General features: G+C 34.6%; 1 protein-coding gene across 1 annotated transcript in view; it reads right to left on the bottom strand.

Annotated features, from left to right (window-relative positions):
• Positions 1 to 11,954: 11,954 nt before the first annotated feature.
• Positions 11,955 to 20,702, bottom strand: part of MYOZ2 (myozenin 2) — a 34,625-nt gene continuing 25,877 nt past the window's right edge. The window contains exons 5-6 of the mRNA XM_060148654.1: positions 19,781 to 19,964; positions 11,955 to 12,383 (exon numbers count right to left, since the gene is read on the bottom strand). Of these exons, the coding sequence (XP_060004637.1) occupies positions 12,149 to 12,383; positions 19,781 to 19,964 (419 nt within the window). The 3' untranslated portion in view covers positions 11,955 to 12,148. The remainder of the gene's footprint in view (positions 12,384 to 19,780; positions 19,965 to 20,702) is intronic.

Here is a 20,702-nt window from a genome sequence, read left to right as displayed (position 1 = left end):
GATCATCCCTGCTGGTGGTTGTCCAACTTCTGTTCAAATATAGTGACAGTGATAGAAAACCTGATGCTTTGTGGGGCATCCTGTTCCTTTTTAAGACCTCTTTAACTATTAAGAAATTTTCATCAGTGAGTTGAACTTCACCTTCTAGTAATTTCTACACACTGGTCTTATTTTCTGTCCTTTATAGCAACAGAAATCTATATTCTCTTTTTCATAAGATGCTATTGAACTTTGAAAACATCTTTTGTGTTTTCAAGCTAAAAGTACTCAGTTCTCTCAACGATTTTTTGAAGCCCTAGTAAACATTAAACTAATCCACTCATTCATTCATTCATTCATTACACTTCACCTTATCCTACAAAGATTTAAAGTAAATTCTAAAACATAAAATAAAATGAATTCTAGTATATAACATAAAACAATGGTCAAATGTAAATAAGAAAAAGAATCAGAGCTATGGGAAATTAAAATACAAGTAGAATGTAAAGAATGAGAACTAAAGAACATAAATATGCATAAGCCCATGGTTTAAATTTATTTGACTTTGATCTAAAATCAAAAGTGAAAAAGAGGGCTTTCCTGGTGGCGCAATGGTTGAGAGTCCGCCTGCCGATGCAGGGGACACGGGTTTGTGCCCCGGTCCGAGAGGATCCCACATGCCGCGGAGCGGCGGGGCCCGGGAGCCATGGCCACTGAGCCTGCGCGTCCGGAGCCTGTGCTCCGCGACGGGAGAGGCCACAACATTGAGAGGCCCGCGTACCACACACACACACAAAAAAAGTGAAAAAGATATTTAAGGTATCAGTAACAGGAAGACATTTTTCTGTCATCATCTAAGACGCTTTTTCCTCTATGTGGGCCTTCATCTAAGGAGGCTCTTACCTATGTTCACTGACAGTGGACTCATCAACATGTCCCTGGAAAATGTAGTAACAGTCTTCATAATCCATGAAACTGAATTCAGGATTCACTTTTGTTGTCAACTTCTGAAAAAATGTGGTGCCCAAAAATAAAAACAGGTTTTTGCAATTAGCTTGATTATGGTTTGGGGAAATTATTTCCTTTTTTGGTTCAGACACTGTTTTTATCAGGACAGTTTAAGTAAGATTGTTTTAACCTATTTTGTAACTATGTCACTTTGTTAGCCAATATAAGTTTATGTTCAAAATACTAAATTTTTTGTTCCATTATTTTGTTTTTATGAATTGGCATTAAGCTGAGTTTCACAAATTTTAATGCCATTAGTTTTTTTGGACACAAATGCTTATATTGCCTCAGAACACAAGCATCTTCATCATCTGTTTCGTTCATTTATTTAAAACATCCTATTAGGTTTTGAAGTTTTAGCCCATATTTCTTAAAATTCACTATTCTTCCTCAGTTTTTATATTGCCAGAATTAATTATATCTTCTTTGTCTGCAGCTAAATCATTGAGGAAAATGTTGATGAAGGCTGGATTCCTGACATTCAGCTCCAGCTATAGCCCACGTTAACCCTCATGGCAGCATTAAAATTGTTTAGAAAGCCAAGTAGAGACCGTGTTTAAGAGCAACACAGTATCATAAAAGAGCATGGCCTTTAGACTTGGACAGACCTATATTCAAATCCTGACTTTACCATTTATTGTTTGTGTGACCTTGAGCAGTTATTAACTACTCTAAAACCCAGTTTCCTCATCTGTACATAGCAAGGTGTCCTAGCTAATCCCTAACTGGGTTGCTGTTGACAGGATTAGTAGCATTGCCACCCCTGTGGGCATTTATCTGCATGTTTTTTTTTCTAGTAACATTTTGTAATCTGAGAGAAAGAATGAAAGAAACAGATAGTGGAATTGCTTACGTTCAGAAGCAGCATAATATGATAGAAAGAATGGATGGAGAGTTATGGAACTCTTTTGCTCTCAAGGAGCTGAGCCTGTGGGAGGTCAGCTCACCTCTTTTAACCTCTTAATCCATAAAGGAAGGGATTGAGCCACGTGGTTCTAAACGCTGAAGATGTGAAATGGGGCCTTTTCCCAGTTGTTACTTAATTCCAAAATACACCACGAACTAAGTGTTTTATGCAAATTACATTATTTAACTTTCCTAACAACCATAAAATATTAATATTTGGATATTATTAATATCCTTACGTTAGAGACAGTGAAAGTGGGGTACCTAGTACAGTGTCTGGCATATAGGAGGCACTCAATAAGCAAACTGAATGACTAAGTAAAGGAACTTATCAGTTAGGTATGACGTCTGGTTACAGCCATGGAAATACAGTAGAGTAAGTAGGAATGAGGAAGGCAATATGTGCCATACTAACAGATCCAGAATTAAAGGCCGAAAACGTCTAGGTTTTGATTGAAAGCCTAGGATTCACTAGGATTTTTGTGCATTAGTATAATTTCTCTTTAATTTTTTTCAAAAACAAGTTTTATAACGTTTTATTTATACAATTCTTTAGAATCTTAGAGATAAAGAGGATCTGAGAGATTAGTTTCCTAAAATCCCTCACTCTACAGATGATAACACTTAAGCTCAAGGAGGTAAAGTTACCTAGGCTCATGCTAGACACTGATAGAAGCAGGGCTAAAATTCAATTCCTAGTCACAGAATTTTCCTGGTGTGAAATATTTTCTCTGAAATATTCTGAAAGTTTCATAGGAGAGAGTACTCTTTTGTTTCTTAAAGTGCAATCAGATTTCTTCTATATTCAAATACTTGACACCTTTGTGCCCTTCTGAAAGACACGGGAAGGGGAACATACGGAAGAAGTCAAGAGCACGTCACAGGAAAAGATGTTCTTTTTCTCAATTGTGATATCTGTGGTAGTACTCTGACTTTATGAACAACACTATGGCATTTGGAAATTTACCAAACTTACTCTGTGACGTGTGTGTGCGTGCACACACACACACAACTATATATCTTAGACTGCCTTGTTTTTGAGGTAGTTCTTCAAGAAATACAATAGTAAAATAACACCATATCTTTTGCTCATAGCGTGTTGGCTAAAGCCATGAACCCAAAGGAAGTTGCCCTGGAGAGCAATTTTCTTTGTAAAGATGACAAAAATATTCAGGGCACCATTGTTTTCAAGTTGAACTTCCTTGTTGAAATTCACTTCACAGTCAAAGGAAAAAAAGGTTTACTTTTTAATACAGTAATAAAATTGTTGGAAAATATTCAGTGATAGAAATAATTCAAAGAAGTATAGGTAAAGGCAGAAATTTTAGAGTATTTAATTTCTTTATTTCTTAACTGTTAGTGCTCTTGAGTTTTTTAGTCTCTTATCTGTAAAACAAGCCCTCAAACTGAAATTGTGCTGGAGGAAAAAACAAACGAACTCTTGGCAAGTAATATCCCTGGAATGTGTGTTAATGCCATTTTGTACATTTTTAAATCAAGGTTTTCTGATTAAATTGTTTTCTACAAGTTTTGTTCTGCTACTGTTTCAAATTCTTTTAATTCTGAATAACTCTTTATCAAATTAGTTATAATAGTTTTGATATGATGGAGAAAAGCCATTCCACTTGCTATTAACAGTGCTGACATTTAAATTTTAAACAGCATTTAGTAGTAGGTACAACAGTAACTTTCAAACATTTTAGACTGCAACCTAGAATATGCAATATATTTTACATTGTGATCCAGTTTGCATGAACATATATATAAAGCAAAATCAGTAGTTTCCTGAAATAATACTATTTCTGAGTGATATGCTCTGATGTTTTCTTTTCCTTTATTCTGTTTCATTTGAAAAGCTGCTGATCATAACCATCTAAGTTAATTTTTACACCACCTAACTGAACACAACTATAGGTTGAAAGACATGGACCAAGAGGTTTCTGGTGGAAGGAGCAATGTTTACTCTTTTTTTTTTTTAATACAGTATGGAAATTTACCCCCTTCCAGTTAGGAAAGAATATTCATTTTGGTTTGATATTGTCACATTAAAATTTTTTACTGATTAAAGTAAAACTTCTTGATATTGTAAAAAAAAAAAGCCTTTACTCTCTGGTTCCACATTTTATTAACATTACCCCAATTCAGAGTTTTATTTCTCTGTGGCTAATAAATAAGGTATACAAATTATATAAGGCTATATGTATATAGATATAGATAAATATTAAATCATGTACAGTATGTTGTGTCACCAGAAGGTGTGTGGTTTGTGCCCATCATCTGGATGATTGTGTTCTCCACTGAGATAGGAGAGAGAATAAGTTAGTGGGAGGAATGTTAGATCAGAAGCAGGACTCTTGGGTTCTAATTTTAGACATGCAACGTGAGACTGAGCCAGTTCCTTAACTTTTCTGATCTAAGTTTCTATTCTGTAAATGAGGGAATTGATCTAGAGTATTTCAAGATAGAGTCTAATTCTAAAGTGCTGTGATTCTAAGTAAATGGTTGTTTATTTAAACCAAAGAGAGTATTTAGTTACACTTTTAACATAGTACTAGTGGGTTGTATTTGGTAAAATACAACTTTTTTGCTTATTCCTATTATATCTTAAATATTAATATCCTTTTGGTATGCTAACAAGAGGACACTTAAGTAAACATCAGGGTATGGATTTGTACATAGGCTAGTACATAGTAATGCATAGTCTAATACATTATGATAATTATGATCATTAACCCTAATTAATACATTATACATATATGCATCTAAAAACATGATAATTTTTCTGCATTGCTATGTGTCTTAGTCTGTTCAGGCTACTATAACAGAATACCATAGACTGGGTGGCTTATAGACAACAGAAATTTATTTCCCATATTTCTATAAGGTGGGAAGTACAAGAGCAAGGCACTGACAGATTGGTGTCTGGTGAGAGCCTGCTTCCTGATTCATATTTGGCTATGTTCTCTCTGTGTACTCACATGGGGGAAGGGGCAAGGGAGCTTTGTGGAGTCTCTTTTACTAATCCAATTCATGAGGACTACGCCCTTATCACTTAATCACCTCCTAAAGGCCCCACCTCCTAATACTATCACATGGAGGTTAGGATTTCACCATATTGATTTTAGGGGGGCCATGCACATTGTCTATAGTATTATGATAAGTTTAATGTGTTTTTAATAGATTTTGATGAGTTTGTGAGGAAACTTATTGTAATTAACCATAAATTATATCTACATCTCTTTCTATGCATCATAAGTAAAGAATGTTTTTTGAATAAATGTGGTCCATGTTTATGTTTGACTTTATGTACCAAAATAGCAACTGAGCCTAGAGTGCTGTATGGCTCAGAAGACAGCCTTGCACAAGAGGCCTGGAACCTGAGGCAAATCAGTTGTGTTACAGAACCTTCATTAGCTCCAATTTTTCACATAGGTAGAAGTAAGGTAAAATAAATATTAGGAACTGAGTTTAAAATTAAGCTTAGAAAGTATTCCTGCTTTTTCAAGATAAGTTGGAAAAGAAAAAGTTATTTCAGGTTGATTGTATTTAAGTGAATTTTCCATTATGTTAGCATCAGCTCACAGAGGAATCACCTCCTTTCCATGCTTATGACTACCAGATGCCTAATTTCTTTAAGCAACATGGAAACCCACCAGAGAAGGGGACTTGGGGTGATTGTTTTTAATCATTGTACTCTAGAGATGACTGTGCCAAAACATTAGGATTCTGGGGCAACATACTTCCTGATTTGAAATATTCCAAACAGTTATTTAAATGAAAAGCCATTTTAGTTTAAAAAAAAAAAAAAAAGAAGGATTATGTAGCCATCTGTCCATAGGAACTCCTTTCTGATTGTATAATGTATTTTCTAAAAAGGTAGTATATACTGATCAAGGAAAGTATCCACTATATCGATTTTTTAAAATTCTCAAGTGACCTACAAAATATGTGAATGCTCACAAGAAATAGTACTATTTTAGCAAGATCCTAAAAAGTCTCCCTTAATTGCAGTTTTGAGTCTGGAGAATAGAGCTGGCACAAGCTTATCCTAAAAAGTAGTCAGGCCACATTAGTGTTTCTGATTATGTATGTATTTAATATACTCATTGCGCCAACATATATTAGCTCCAAATCAGGGTCAAATATATTTATCCCAAAGCAGTTCCAGTGTAACCTCTAATCTAACTTCATTCTAAATGCCTTTGCTTTCTTACTGTGTGATAATTTTTTATTTTGTTAATAATAATAGCTAACATGTATCAAGCATTTACAATGTATTCAGTAATATAATGTATAATATATAATTTTTAAGATAGATACTAGTATTATCCCCATAATTAAGATACATTTAATGAACTTTTATTGTTCTTTACTATATACCATGCACAGAGGATACAGTAGTTAATAAAAAAGCAAAGTCTCTACCCTCAGAGAACATTCATTCGAGTGGGAGAGATAAATAATAAAGGAATAACTACATACATTATGTGTGGCGGCTACATCTTGTGGATCTTAACGAAGTTGTCTGAGGGCCCCAGTTCTACTCCCTTTGACCTCCATCACTGCATTCTTGCTGAGCCTGCCTTCCACAGTCTGCTCCCAGCCACTGAGGGACCATGACAGTGACCCTAAGGCAGACTCGTTTCTGGGAAACACCGGACCTCTCCTACAGGTGACTTGGGCTCACAGATCCTCCAACAGCCTTGCTGAATCTTCCCTAGACTGCTGGGCAGTCTAGAACATATCCATGCAGTTCCATCTGACGTCCCTTGGGTCTCTCCCAGCCTTTCTTTGACTCTCTCCCCGCCTTTCTTTGACTCTCTCCCCATTTTCTCTCATGTGGGCAATTTTCCTAATAAAATTTTTTCAGGTTTAACCCCATCTTGGCATCTACTCCTCAGAGGACCCAGACTAACACATTATGTTAGGGAGTAATAAGGGCTATAAAGGAAAAATAAAAGCACAATAAGGGGTTATAAGTGTACTCTCTTAAGGGTAGGGGAAGGTCTTAGGCAGAAGTGGCCTTTGAAACACATAAATAGTTGGAGAAAACTTCCAGAGTGAAGTAAATTGCTTGAGATTATATTACTAATTTGTGGTAGATTAGCAGATAGCTGGCACATTTAAATACAACCGCTTTAATATGCAATTTATAAGTGCGTGTTGATAAAGAAAATGTAATGAGAGTTATCTATTTTGGGTGACAATTCACATTAGACAATTGATATACATATAACAAAACTTCTTCAAAGGGGGTAAGGAAAATGCTCTAGAAACCATAGAATATCACAGTTATTTCCTTTCGGCCTGCTTCATTCTGGCCTTCCTTTTTTCCCCCTGTTCTTTTAGATTTATTTTGCTAGTGCTGCAGCTTCTATACCAATTCTTCAATTAGTAATTGAATTTACCTTTTGTCCTTCTGACTCTTTCCAATTCTGTTTCCTGAGCTGTCGCCATCTCCTACACTGCCTAAGTTGTCATTGAAATGTGCTTCAAAATATTACACAATCCAGAATAATAAGCACATTGTTTTTGAAACTGAATTGTAACCTCTTAGAAATAATTTTTCCCCCCTCTTTGCCCATATGTACCAAATCTTCCTATTGAAATCACATTATATTGAGAAGTCAGAGAAAGTTTATATCCTGAGTTGAAATCTAGTTCTTTTATTTAAGGAATTCAAATAGGGACGTACCCTTTTATTTATCTAATAATACTTCAATGTGTAAGCCATTGAAATTCTTACACGATTTTACTTTTTTCTTAGTTCTGAAAAGTTTAACTTTTTTAAGCATTATAATTTTCTAAAAATCCTTTGATATATTTGTGAAGTGCTTTGAGCAGCTAGTTTGGAATAGATTCCCCTTGCTTGTTCTTTTGGCAAAAGCCTGGCACTCTTCCACCTTTCATAGAAAGTGAACTGCCCTTCTTCCTACAGAATAGAGTATGTGGAGGTTGAAAGTATTTTTCATAAGAAAAGGGGCATTCAGAGCAATACTTTCCTAAGCTTAATAAAAAGCAGTTGTGGCTGGGAAACTGCAATGATGTCATGTAAGTTTTATCTTGCATAAGCAGCAGAGTGAGGAAATTCCAGAATTAATAAGTCGGCTGGTACAGCTGTGCCCTGAGTTGGAAAGTTCAGGATGTTCTTTTCACACTCATGACTGGACATTCTGCTCCACTTTAGCCTTTGTGAGAATAATTGGCTCCCTCCATTTCCACGCTGCTAAAACATTTATAAATTGGTCTACTTAGAAAATGTAAAATTTTAAGTGGATAAATGGTCATTTTGACTAAAAATTATTGTCCATATTTGCCTTGATTTTGTAATAACTGATAATTAGTTATTTTAACTTATCTAGTCCTTTCAAATATTGAGTTAAGAAATGGAAAATACCAGCCTTGAGAAAATTGAAGGGAGTGGAGAGTTAAAAGCCAAGAATGAGGACTTCCCTGGTGGTCCAGTGGCTAAGACTCCTCACTCCCAAGGCAAGGGGGCCTGGGTTTGATCTCTGGTCAGGGAACTAGATCCCGCATGCTGCAGCTAAAAGATCCCGTGTGCTGCAACGAAGATCCGCGTACCACAACTAAGACCTGATGCAGCCAAATAAATACATAAATATTAAAAAAAAAAAAAAGCCAAGAATGATCTAACTATTGCTGTAGTTGTTAATGCAGACCTAGTGTTATCCAGAAAACAATTGGCCAGCTGATCATCAAGAAATTGGCAAAATAAAATAGGAGATAAAATTTTATGACCCAGAAGTCAGTCTGTTGAACAGTATAATGGAAATTCTTCTAAAGTTTTGAAAAGTTGAAAACATTTTCATTTAAAGGAATGTTTTTGGAGTGTTATCACACTAGATGATTTCGTTCAGCCTTATGGTTAGTGTTGTGCATTTCTGTCCTCTTTATTTCTTCTTCTTTCTCCCTTCTTTGCCCCTTACAGGGGAAAGAAAAAAAAAAAGTTTACATCGATCAGAAGTGTGCACAATGCTGAGCAGAAACAAGCAGGTTTAATCAGAGAATGCTTTTGTGTTTCTCTGATTTCATAATTAAACATGCACATTGCTTGTTTGAAAGTCTGAAAGTTCAACTTTTTATGATTATGAGTGCCTGAATGACTTTAGAGGGTGACTCTAAAATTACTCAATTTATAGCTATATTTTCCCAAAATTAATATAATGGAGATTTTTTATTATTTGTCTAGACATAATAAAATAGTTTAAGGCTGAAATTATTCTGAAAGAGAAGTTATGAACCATGAGTTCTTAGAGCATATATTTTAGAGCCAGACTCACCTATTTCTTCTACTTTAGAGCTAGAATTAAGCTAGTCACCTTAGTTCTCTGAGGCTCAATTTTCTTATATAAAATGGAGATTATAATACATTTCTCACAGGATAATCATGAAAATAAAATAATGTTTAAAATATAGGGAATTCCCTGGTGGTCCAGTGGTTAGGACTCAGTGCTTTCACTGTGGTGGCCTGGGTTCTATCCCTAGTTGGGTAATTAAGATCACACAAGCCATGCAGCGCAGCCAAAAAGTAAAATAAAATAAAATAATACACATTAAAGGTTTATTAAACAGCCTTTATAAACCAGTGAGTATAGTGCTTGGCATTTAGTAGTCCATCAGCAAATATTATTTTCATTCATTTACTTTTTCTTTTAATTTTCTTTCTCCTTTATTTCATTTTTCATTATACAAATGTGGGTGGAAAAAATGCCACAGTCTTTCTGCTGTTCTAAAAAGCCTATCATATTTCTTCAGACTTTGAAAGATTTAGCTGCTTTTTAGGTCAGTGGAAAACCCATCCAAAATTCCTTTCAAATTCTAATTGTGTAGCAACCAGATTGTGAAATTTGGCATTTCTAAAGGTGTCAGACAACTGAATTAGAATTAATAGATACTTCCAGGAAAGGAAGAAATATGATAGTGAGCAGAGGGCTATTCCATCATTTTCTAACCAATCTTAAAAAAAAAACTTAAGATTTCCCCTTTTAAAATTCTCCTTTATGATGTGGAGAATACTGTTCTATAACTAACATATTTAATTGCTGGCCCCTTTTTGGTGGTTGACAGAGTGGTGACACTGAGCATAGAGTTTAACTATTTGGAGATAGTTAAAATAATGCAATAAAATTTCAGTTTAATGAAAAGTAGTAACATTTCAAATTGCTAATAAAGAACTAAACCATTTCATCAAAATGCATAATAGAATATGACTCATTTTTTATTTATTAAAAGATTAAAATGAACAAAAAACTGGCACGATGGGACCCTCATATCTAGAGTTATCGTAGATGCCAACATTGTTATTTTAGAACAGGTAAATACCAAAACATAAATAAAACTAATATATCTTTTTTTTATATAACTTTATTTATTTATTTATTTGTGGCTGCTTTGGGTCTTTGTTGCTGCACGCAGGCTTTCTCTAGTTGTGGCAAGCGGGGGCTACTCTTCATTGTGGTACGCAGGCTCTAGGCGCGCGGGCTTCAGTTGTTGTGGCGCATGGGCTTAGTTGCTCTTCAGCATGTGGGATCTTCCCAGACCAGGGATAGAACCTGTGTCCCCTGCATTGGCAGGCAGATTCTCAACCACTGCGCCACCAGGGAAGCTCAAGGTATCTTTTTTTTGTTTTTTTTGTTTGTTTTTTAATATTTGAATTTTATTTTATTTTTTTATACAGCATGTTCTTATTAGTTATCAATTTTATACATATTGGTGTATACATGTCAATCCCAATCTCCCAATTCATACCACTACCACCACCCCCGCCACCCCCTGCTTCCCCCGAAACTAAGATATCTTAAAGATATACTTTAGATTATACAAATTCTCTACAGTGATAATATGCATAAGTAAGATACTGTTCCTTTCTAGGCACTGCATTTTTCATAAGCAAATTTGTAAAGACTAGAAGATGATCAAAACAACCACCAATTTCAACATTACATGCAGATTCTTTTGTAAATATGTGATGTTGCTACACAGCATTTTCATTACTCTGTTATACACTTTCCTTCTTCCAGTCTCCTAAACTTAATGTGGTAGATAGTTTTCTATGGATAAGACATTTCTTCTGTGGTATAAACATCTATCACAGAACTTTTAACTGAATTGAAATGGGAAGAATTGATATTTATGTCTTACCAGTTCCATGGCATATATTTCTTCAACCATATTTTAAGATATATCTATAACTTTATATTAGTTTGAGTCTTTTATACAAATATATTAATATATTTCATGATAGATGTGTGCTATATTACTCTCAAATGCTTTTGTGTTCTTCCATTTCTTGTTTTTATTTGTGTTTTAGGCATATACTCCCTCGTGCTTAAGGATTTGAGCAGAATTTAAAGATTCAGCAAAGAAAGCTGCCAATTCAAATTACACACTCTCTTTTCCCCCCGTGGTATACATATATTTATTTGTATGTATACTAGCATGTATTTTGTTATTACTCTTCTAAAAATGCATACATAAAGTTGAACCTAATCAACATACAACATTGTGGAACTTGAATTCCAAGTATACCTTGATCATGAAAACTGCAATAGTATGACGTTCTTTGAGTCATTGTCTCTCAGTCTCCTTGACTTAATACTAAACAAAAATAATAACCCAATTGAACTCTGGCAAATGCCATCTGGAACAATTACCTAATGATTCAAAGCACGTTGAAAAATACAAAGCACTTTAGAAATTCTAAGAACGACTAATGAAAAGACTTCATCTAGACAAGTTATTTTATCATGGAAGCTTGTCAGAAAAGAAGAACCCAACCCTTTTCTCCATCAATAATGTTTGTATATCAACTTCCATAGCTTTCATCCCTTAAATAAAACTCTGAATTAATCTAAATATCTTGCACTATATTTTGATTCTAGATCCATTTGAAAAACTTATTCAGTAATAGCTTATATTAAAGGCAAAAAAGATGAAACCCTTTGTTGTCAGTAACTTTTCTGGACTTTCTCATTGAAAAGGCTGGATTGCTTAGACCAGGTGAAAACAAGATTATGAATAAAGACGAGTGACTTAAAAGGTTTTAAAATAAGATTTTTAATTATTTATTAGATTTTGATCTGAGATTGAAATTAAATGTCATAAAAGGAAAATTGCTAAATTGCTATTAAATTATTGCTACTAATGAAGAGTGTAAGTGGCTTTGCAAGTAAGTAGAATAATAAAACAGCAACATTCACGTTTACAGGTTTTTGTGTCACATACAACTTTCTTTTCATAGGTCTTCTGATTCCGGTATGGTGGTATCCTCTGTAGGTTCAGTTGTTACCACTATAGGAATATTCTCAGATATCCATCCCTTAGGAGTCCTATTAAAGGACCGTCTTCCAGAAAGAGGATTGGCAAAGGCCATGAATCTGGGATCTGTTAGAAGTAGTAGGTCAAAATCTGGAACCTTAAATTTAACCATTTTTGATGCTTTTTCAAAACCTCCAAATGGGGTGGCAACTCTGTGAGAAATGAAAAGAAAAAGAATAAATTAATTAATATTCAAATTTATTTGACAGAAAATAGAAAACAATTTAATGCATGGTCTTATGGGCATGTTGTTGTGTTATATTCTTAGTAGGGTTTCAGTTTTTGACCTCTGAGGCAAGCATTTCCATTCAAGGACCATGCCTTTATGATAAAACAGATATTTGATAATAAATTGGTGTAAAGTCCTTATGTACGTACTCTTAGTTTTGGACTGAACTAATCTGTTCCCTGGACATCATAACATTTCTTGCCTTTGTGCCTTTGCTGACAATGTTATACTTGCTTAAGATATTTCCTCTGTGCCTCCTCTCCACCAGCCCTCACTCCCTTTCTTAACCAAATTCCTGTCACGTTGATTGTCTTATGTGAGTCATTAGGTGCTTATAATATGGTACTTTGTATTGTTAGCTTCTCTTTTTCAGAATACGATTTTGTTTGGGTCATCTGTGAATTATAAGCTCTTTTAAGGCAAGAGGTATATCTTTGCATCTTTCTACCTCTATCTCAAAAACCTCAGAATCCTTCTACTCATCTGAATACAGTCCACCTTCCTTACCTTGGCATCCAAGATCCCATGTAACATTCTAGCTTCGTTTGATTTAGCCATTAATTATTCATTCACTCAGTGCCAGGCACAGTTCTAAGTGCTGGGGGTATACCAGTGAACAATGTAGTCAAAGTCTAAGCTTTTATATTCTAGCGAAGGAGACAGACAATTAAAAAACATAAACAGAGTCATACAGAGTGAAGTAAGTCAGAAAGAGAAAAACAAATACTGTATGCTAACACATATATATGGAATCTAAAAAAAAAAAAAAAAACAGGTCATGAAGAACCTAGGGGCAGAACTGGAATAAAGATGCAGATGTAGAGAATGGACTTGAGAACACGGGGAGGGGGAAGGGTAAGCTGGGACAAAGTGAAAGAGTGGCGTGGACATATATACACTACCAAATGTAAAATAGATAGCTAGTAGGAAGCAACCACATAGCACAGGGAGATCAGCTCGGTGCTTTGTGACCACCTAGAGGGGTGGGATAGGGAGGGTGGGAGGGAGATGCAAGAGGGAGGAGATATGGGCATATATGTATATGTATAGCTGATTCACTTTGTTATAAAGCAGAAACTAACACACCATTGTAAAGCAATTGTACTCTAATGAAGATGTTAAAAAAAAATAGAAATTAAAAAAAACAACAGTGGATTACAGATGGAAAAAAAACATATGTAAGTCAACTGTATGTCAATAAAAAACTAATAAATTTTAAAAAACATAAACATATAGACAAATATCCAATAATGAAAAGAGCTATGAGAAGATTAAAATAGGATGATATAATAGGGCACAACTGAATGACTAGATAGGTAGAGAAGACATCTCTGAAGAGGTGACATTTAAACTGCCATCTGAAGGTCAAAAGTTAGCTATGGACCGTATGCCTGAAGCACTTCAGCATTTCAGGTAGAGACAGTAGCTAATGCAAAGAATCTAAAGCAGAAATAATGTTGATCTTTTCAGGAAAAGAAAGAAGGCCTATCTTGTTAGACAGGTGAGAGGGATGGCAGAAAGGAGAGAGGACAGAGAGGTAGATTGTGTGGAACTTTGTCCAATAAGGAATATGGATTTCATTCTAAGTGTGAAAGGGAGCCATCATAAGGTGTTAAACAGGGGAGTGATAAGTATAATCTGATTAAATTTTTATAAAGATCACTCTGGCAGCTGTTACTATGTGAACAATTATAGGTGGACAAGAATGGAAGAAGGGAAGATATTGTAGCAATTCAAGTGAGAAATTATGGCAGCTTGTATTTCAGGTGTTTTCCTTGAAGAAGTGGGTGGTTTCAAGATGTGTTCTATGGGTAGAGTCAACAGGATTTGCTGACAAATTAGATAAAAATTGTGAGAGAAATGTAGAAATCAAGAATTACTCCTAGGTTTAGAGTTTCAGCAACTGGCTGATAGAAGACAAAGAGGAACAGGGTTGGTGTACGTGTGGAAAAAATTACCTTGACATCCCACTGGAAAGGTCCATGCTGGTTTTTCCCTGTTCACTTTCATATACTATTTGTTCCAGTCAAACTGATACACTGCTTGCTCTTTTCCTTATGTTTTCCAACCTCATTGCCTTTACAGATATTCATTTTTCTCTGCCTGGAGTGCTCTGACCCTTATTACTACATTTCTAAATCCCCTTTAAGTTCTTTAAGTTCTAAGTATGTTATATAAGTAATTTAAGTATTTACTAATTTAACTTTCTTCTTGAAGCTTTCCCTGATCTTCCACAGCCAGAAATAAGCTCTTTCTCCCCTAAGTTTCCATGGTCTCTATTTTAACCTCCCCTGTAACCCTATTTTCCATCTTTTATTATATCCACTGGTCTGACTGTTGTATTTGTTACCAGCCTGCACTCCAAGAGGACCGGAATTCTCTCTGATGTATCTTTGTAACTTACTCAATATATGTACTTGTATGATGTATTGTACCTAGAAGATTCTTATAAACGTTTGGACAATGGAATTGGCAAGACTATATAGATTTTCCAGTATTGCAGAGACTATTTTAAAGCCTGGAAGAGATCTGATTTTCTTCAAAGCTCAATCACCTATGATCTTTCTTGAATATCTTAATTTCTGGGTGATAATAATGAGGGACCATGGAGTCTGATAAAGTAAGGAGAAAATGATTGATAGACTTTGAAAAGTGAGATGGCTTTGATGTGTGGAATTGAAACATTATTGAAATAAAGAATAAATGAAAAATAAAGATAAAATGTGATAGAGAGTGGGATGCTTGAAATTGAGATTTTGAAGGTAATAATAGGTATTGGTAGTGATAAACTTTAAGAAAAACCAAGAGTGACTAAGGTGGGATTGAGAGACGGATCCTTAAAAGCAAGACAGTGAAGGACATGAAAGGGCCGAGAGTTCAGTGGGTTATTTACGTGGATACTTAAGCTACCAAAAAGTGATGACAGGAATAGTACTGGGGAAGAAGAGGGAAAGCCAGATAAGATCTTCAGTGTCCACAGAGTGGATAGGTGACCTCAACAATGGCTGTAGCAGATGTAACTGTGTCATATAGTATAGAATCTCATGTCTTATTGGCCCATAATTTTCTTGTCTTCCAGTGTTTTGCTCCCTTCTGAAGAACAGTATGTTTTACTTTCTATTGCATCTGTTCTCCAGATAACTGACCTTGTAATATTTTCCCCAAATTGCTGTGGAAGATATGGATAAAAACAGATCACTGACTGATGCAGTAACCTCAGTCTAATGTAGTATTTCAGCAATCATATCAGTATAGACTTTCACATTCCAGGGCCTAAAACCATTACTCTGGAGGTGAGAGAAATTGTTTAGGAAAATAACTTTAAGAATTTAGATCATCAGTCAGGTGCTTTATGACTGTTAAACTTCAGAAGGCATAGTAATAAAGCTAATATTTATTGACAGGGTACTGTGCACCTGCAACTGTTTTAAGTGCTTCTCAAACTCTTTTGGTATAGGAATCACCTTGGGATCTTGTTGAAGTACAGATGCTAATTCAGTCAATCTAGTGTGTGTCCTGAAATTCTGCATTTCTAACCAGTTCCCAGGTGATGCCAGCACAGCTGGTCTGACCACACTTTGAGTACCAAGCTTTACATGATTGTCTCATTAAATTCTCACAACAAACTTATGAGTTGATTCTTTTTATATCCCCATTTTATGGATGAAACTGAAGCACAGATAGTTAAATGACTTTCCCAAAGTCACCCACCTAGTAAGGTGTAGAATCAGGATTTAAATCTGGGCATCCAAACTCACTGAAGGCCTTCTCTTCTATACTACTTTATATCGTACCCGCACAAGATAATTCTTAAGGAGTATTGGGCCTTCTGAGATCGCTTTCTAAGTAGAGCAGTATATTTAGGAATCTCAACCACTTGTCTGTGTCTAAATGGTGTCAAACCAGGTTGCTATCACATTCGTGATGTAACTAGGTGATTAATGTCCCACATTTTGTTACATGATTTAGTGAACTGAAGAGTCTTTATGACTCAAATTTGACTCAGTACATAAGTAAAACTTATTCTTGGATGTCCAAGATGTCCAAGACAACATTTTGTCATTTTAGAAATTTACCACTGTAAAGCAATAGTTTGTTCGTTGATTCATTCATTTATTCATCTAACGAATTACTGATTGCTTATTATATCTAGACACTCTGCTATATGCTAGGAATTCAAAGATTGTAGTAGGTCTTAATCTCAATGAACTCACAGACAAGAGAAGAGTAAAACGTGAGGGGGGAAAAAAACACATATGGACCAATGTAGTTACTTTAAGGGAAAAATTTCCTGAATACAGAGGAGCTTAGGGTAAAGTTTAGAACCTGGGATCAGGACCCACCACATAATTTTGTAGGGCACAGTGCAAAATGAAAACTCGAGCCCCTTTGTTAAAAAATTGTTAAGAATTTCAAACATTAAAACAAAACATTAAACCAGCCATGGTCTTTTTAATTGTGGGGCCTCCAGCAATTGCACAAGACATACATTCATTTGCAGGAGTTTAAGAGTATAAATATCCATTGGATACAAGAGGCTGGAGTTGAGCATTTCTAGATTTAGGCTGAATTTGGTCAATTAATCTTGTATTTATTAATTCCAGTAATCACCTTTACTTATTTATTTATTTTTTTTCTGAATTAAATGAAAACAGAAATGTTCCCGTGCCACTGAAATCCAATATTTGGGTTTGGCATTTAGTGCATTAGCTTTTCCCTTTTTATCCAGTTCTGTTTTGTTTTTCCCACCCAATTGGTGGGTCATTTTCTTCTGTAAATGAAAACATTCCCTTCTGTTCATCACCCATCTCCTACCTCCTACCGCTTATCCAGTGAAAGGTTGCTCTTTGAAAAGCAGTTTTCTTTTCTTTGGCACCATTGAGACTATATCCTGTTTAAATTTTTATTGCCCTCGGACACAAAGTAAAGAAAATCTTTTAACAGAGATGTTAAGCATTCAAAGTGAGAGACTATTTGTAAGATTTTTAAGATCTCTGAAAATAGTTTCAAGTTTTAGTGAAGCAAAAAATTCCACTGAAAGATTTGGAATATTCTACTAAAAGATCACTGTGCATCTCTGTGATTCCCGTAACATAATTTCTTCAAACATAGATCTGACTTAAAATGATTTTTACACTTTATCGTCTATGTAGTGACTAACAAGCTTGTTTTACTCAGATTCAGTTAATATATGAATCTGTTTTGTTGTTTTGTTGTTTGTTGTTTATTTCAATTGATCAATAATTGGTTTGCATTTGTAAAAATTAATAGTGCTGGACTAATAAAACACCCATAATAATTACTGATTATTCTATAAGGTAAAAAATTATGTAAAATGGTTGTATAGAAGTTAAAATAAATTGCTCTACTAAATAGATAACGCATGTAATATATTTAAAGGTACTTAATCATATAATCATACAATGTATTTACAGATGATGCAATTAATACAAGGAAAGGTTAAGTGACATACCCAAAGTCATACAGCTTTTTGAAGCAGAGCTGGACCTCCTTGCTCCTAGTTTACTTTTCCTCACATGTTACATAGGTTTAATATAGTGTTATTTAAATATAACATAAATATTTAAATATCTCAAAATGAGTATAAGAATACAAAGTTGTATTAAACTATGGGCTATTTTGAGATTATGATTAGACTTGGGAGCCCATTCTCATCTAGTCATTACCACTGCTGAAGGCTGTAAGACTGTATCTCACTCTTACATGCTTTATTAACAATATCTAGTAATTATGTATAATAATATGGGGCTACCAAAGAGCATTATTTTACTCTTTGCAAAAGACTTTGAGAATATTTGGAAACTACTTATTTCCTCCCCCTTCCTCTCCCTGTCTCTGTTCTCATTTGTTTTTACAAAAAGAAAAAAAAAGATATATTAAAATAAAATTTTCTCAGGTAAAGGAGAACTACTAGCAAGTTAAGTTCTCTCCCCGCCTCCTTCTCTCTCTTTCACACACACATACAGTGTTACATGTACAAAAGCCTTGATTTAACACAGGGAGCTACATTTCCTAATTATATAGTATTGTGTTCATTGTTATAGCACTCACTTGGTCTTTATACAATCAATAGGCATCTCTTTATAACCAACCCAGATACTATAGTGTGTTTGTAGAACTGGAAGCAAGCTGCTCAGCAGGTATGGGGTACTGAAGCCACAAGGTATACAGAAGTCATATGGCATCTCTAAAGCACTAATCTCAAAAACAAGCCTCAAGTATTCCATTAGTTTCCATTTCATCCTAGTGTTTTACTTTTATAATTTTCTACATTCTTATTTTTGAAAAAAATTATATCATTGATTAGAATGGGCTTTCAACATCCTTTCTTTGCCACACCTCAAACCCTCCTTAAATTCTATGATATACCTCATTTATGCAATAGATGTAGTACTAATACTATTAGCATTACTAATAATGCTAGTAGTACTAGGTGTAATACTAGTAGATGTATTACTAATGTATTACTAATAATAGATGTAGTACTCATACTATTACTATAGCAATATGTGAAAACTAAATTGTTACTAGTACAATAATTTGAAAAGTACTAAGGAAGGTCACTATTTAAATGCAGACTTTGTGGCATTCTTTTGTAAATCAAAAATGTACTCCTTAATTTATTAATTTTTAAGTGAATAATCACTAAGCGGCCTATAAATTGAGTGGGTGTGAGACAGGATACCGGAGATATTTTGCTCTAAAATGAAAATCTAGTGGTCAAAGAATGGATTATGAGACCATTAAAAATATATGGAAATTATAAAAAATGGATAACAGGGAAAAATAAATGTCCGTTTTGTAAACTATAATGCAGATATTATTTGGCAGTATTTTTGGTAGCATAAGTATTGGTGTGTATATGTGCTGGAGTCTTGGCCCTAAATTACCTTTAATCTGGCTTAAAGCCTACGCAAATATAAATTGGAACCTAGAGTTAGATGGTAATTCTCACAGTCCTGCATGCAAATTATTTCTGAAATTCTTGAACAGCATTGTCATTTGGAGCAGCACATAAACTAATATCAACCTTCAAATTAGAAATTATTATTATTAAAATAACATTTTAAAATGTGGGAGATGATCTTAGTGATTGTTTCTGTATTATAGCATTCATTGTTACACTAAAAAGGGACTAAGGTTTGACATATTAATAATATTAATAATATTGCAAAAATGAGTCTTTGCTATTTAGAGTCTTTAAAAAAATTTTTTCTACCAGAAGATTCAGTTCTCCATACCATGATATAAAAGCCTTGGTATTGCATGCTGAAGTGTCACCCAGGATAATTGAATTACCTGTTAAAGCTCCTGTAATCAGGCAGTTCTGCCTTTCCTTCAGGCTTGAAAAGTTTAGGGTATAAAGCCTCTAAAAGCTCCGGATCATTGCTAATGGCCTGTTCCCAGGGTGACTGGTAGTACTTAGGGACAGCTGTGGTGTTGAATCTTTCAGGAGGAATTTCCTTCAGTGGTCCAGAATATCCTTTGGAAAAATATTGCAAGAATAAGTAAACACAGAGTGCCTAAGAGTTACTAAACTCCACCTAACATTTTCCCATGTTTAATTTTTCATGCAGGGGTAAATTTATGAAGAGTGCATTCTTTTTATGATCTCTCAGAAAAGAGTAGTCTAAAAGTGTGAGACATTTTTAAACCCCTTTTAATTCATGGAATTTTCAAAAGAAACCACTTAGTGTTTAATTTTACCAAATCATAGTTAATTTTTTCCTTGACTATCTTAGTATGTATTTGTTCAGTGAAACTATTAACTTAATTTTTTAAAAATTGTGCCCCTTATATTAATTTATACTAGGCCTTATATACCACACTTAATGGATTAATTTAGAAATGTAAATTGAGTGTCTACCGTGGTCTAGGTTCTGGGGAAATATCAATGAAGACAAAATCTCCCTCCTCTGGAGCTGATTCTTTAGAAGTAACGTTCAGGTGTTGACTATCCTAAATTTCTGAGTGGTCTGTAAAATGTTCAAGCTTCAAAATGGTGAAGGAGTCTGTTTCCACTGTCTTAATCAGGCCCTTCTTATTCCCTGATGTGTCCATCCCTTGTTTACTTTGTTCCTGAGGATTTCTAACTTTTCTTCTTCCAGTCTCACCTCCTCAATTTATTTTCACATGAGCTAGAAATTTTCTGTAAGTACCATTTAAAAGTCACACAAATTCCTGGCATAAATGTGAAACCATTTTCACATGCATTAAGTGA

Source organism: Lagenorhynchus albirostris, chromosome 4 (assembly GCF_949774975.1).
Source record: "Lagenorhynchus albirostris chromosome 4, mLagAlb1.1, whole genome shotgun sequence".
NCBI classification, from domain to species: Eukaryota; Metazoa; Chordata; class Mammalia; order Artiodactyla; family Delphinidae; genus Lagenorhynchus; species Lagenorhynchus albirostris.
Note: the sequence above shows the minus strand (reverse complement) of the source record. Positions and strands in the feature narration are given on the sequence as shown.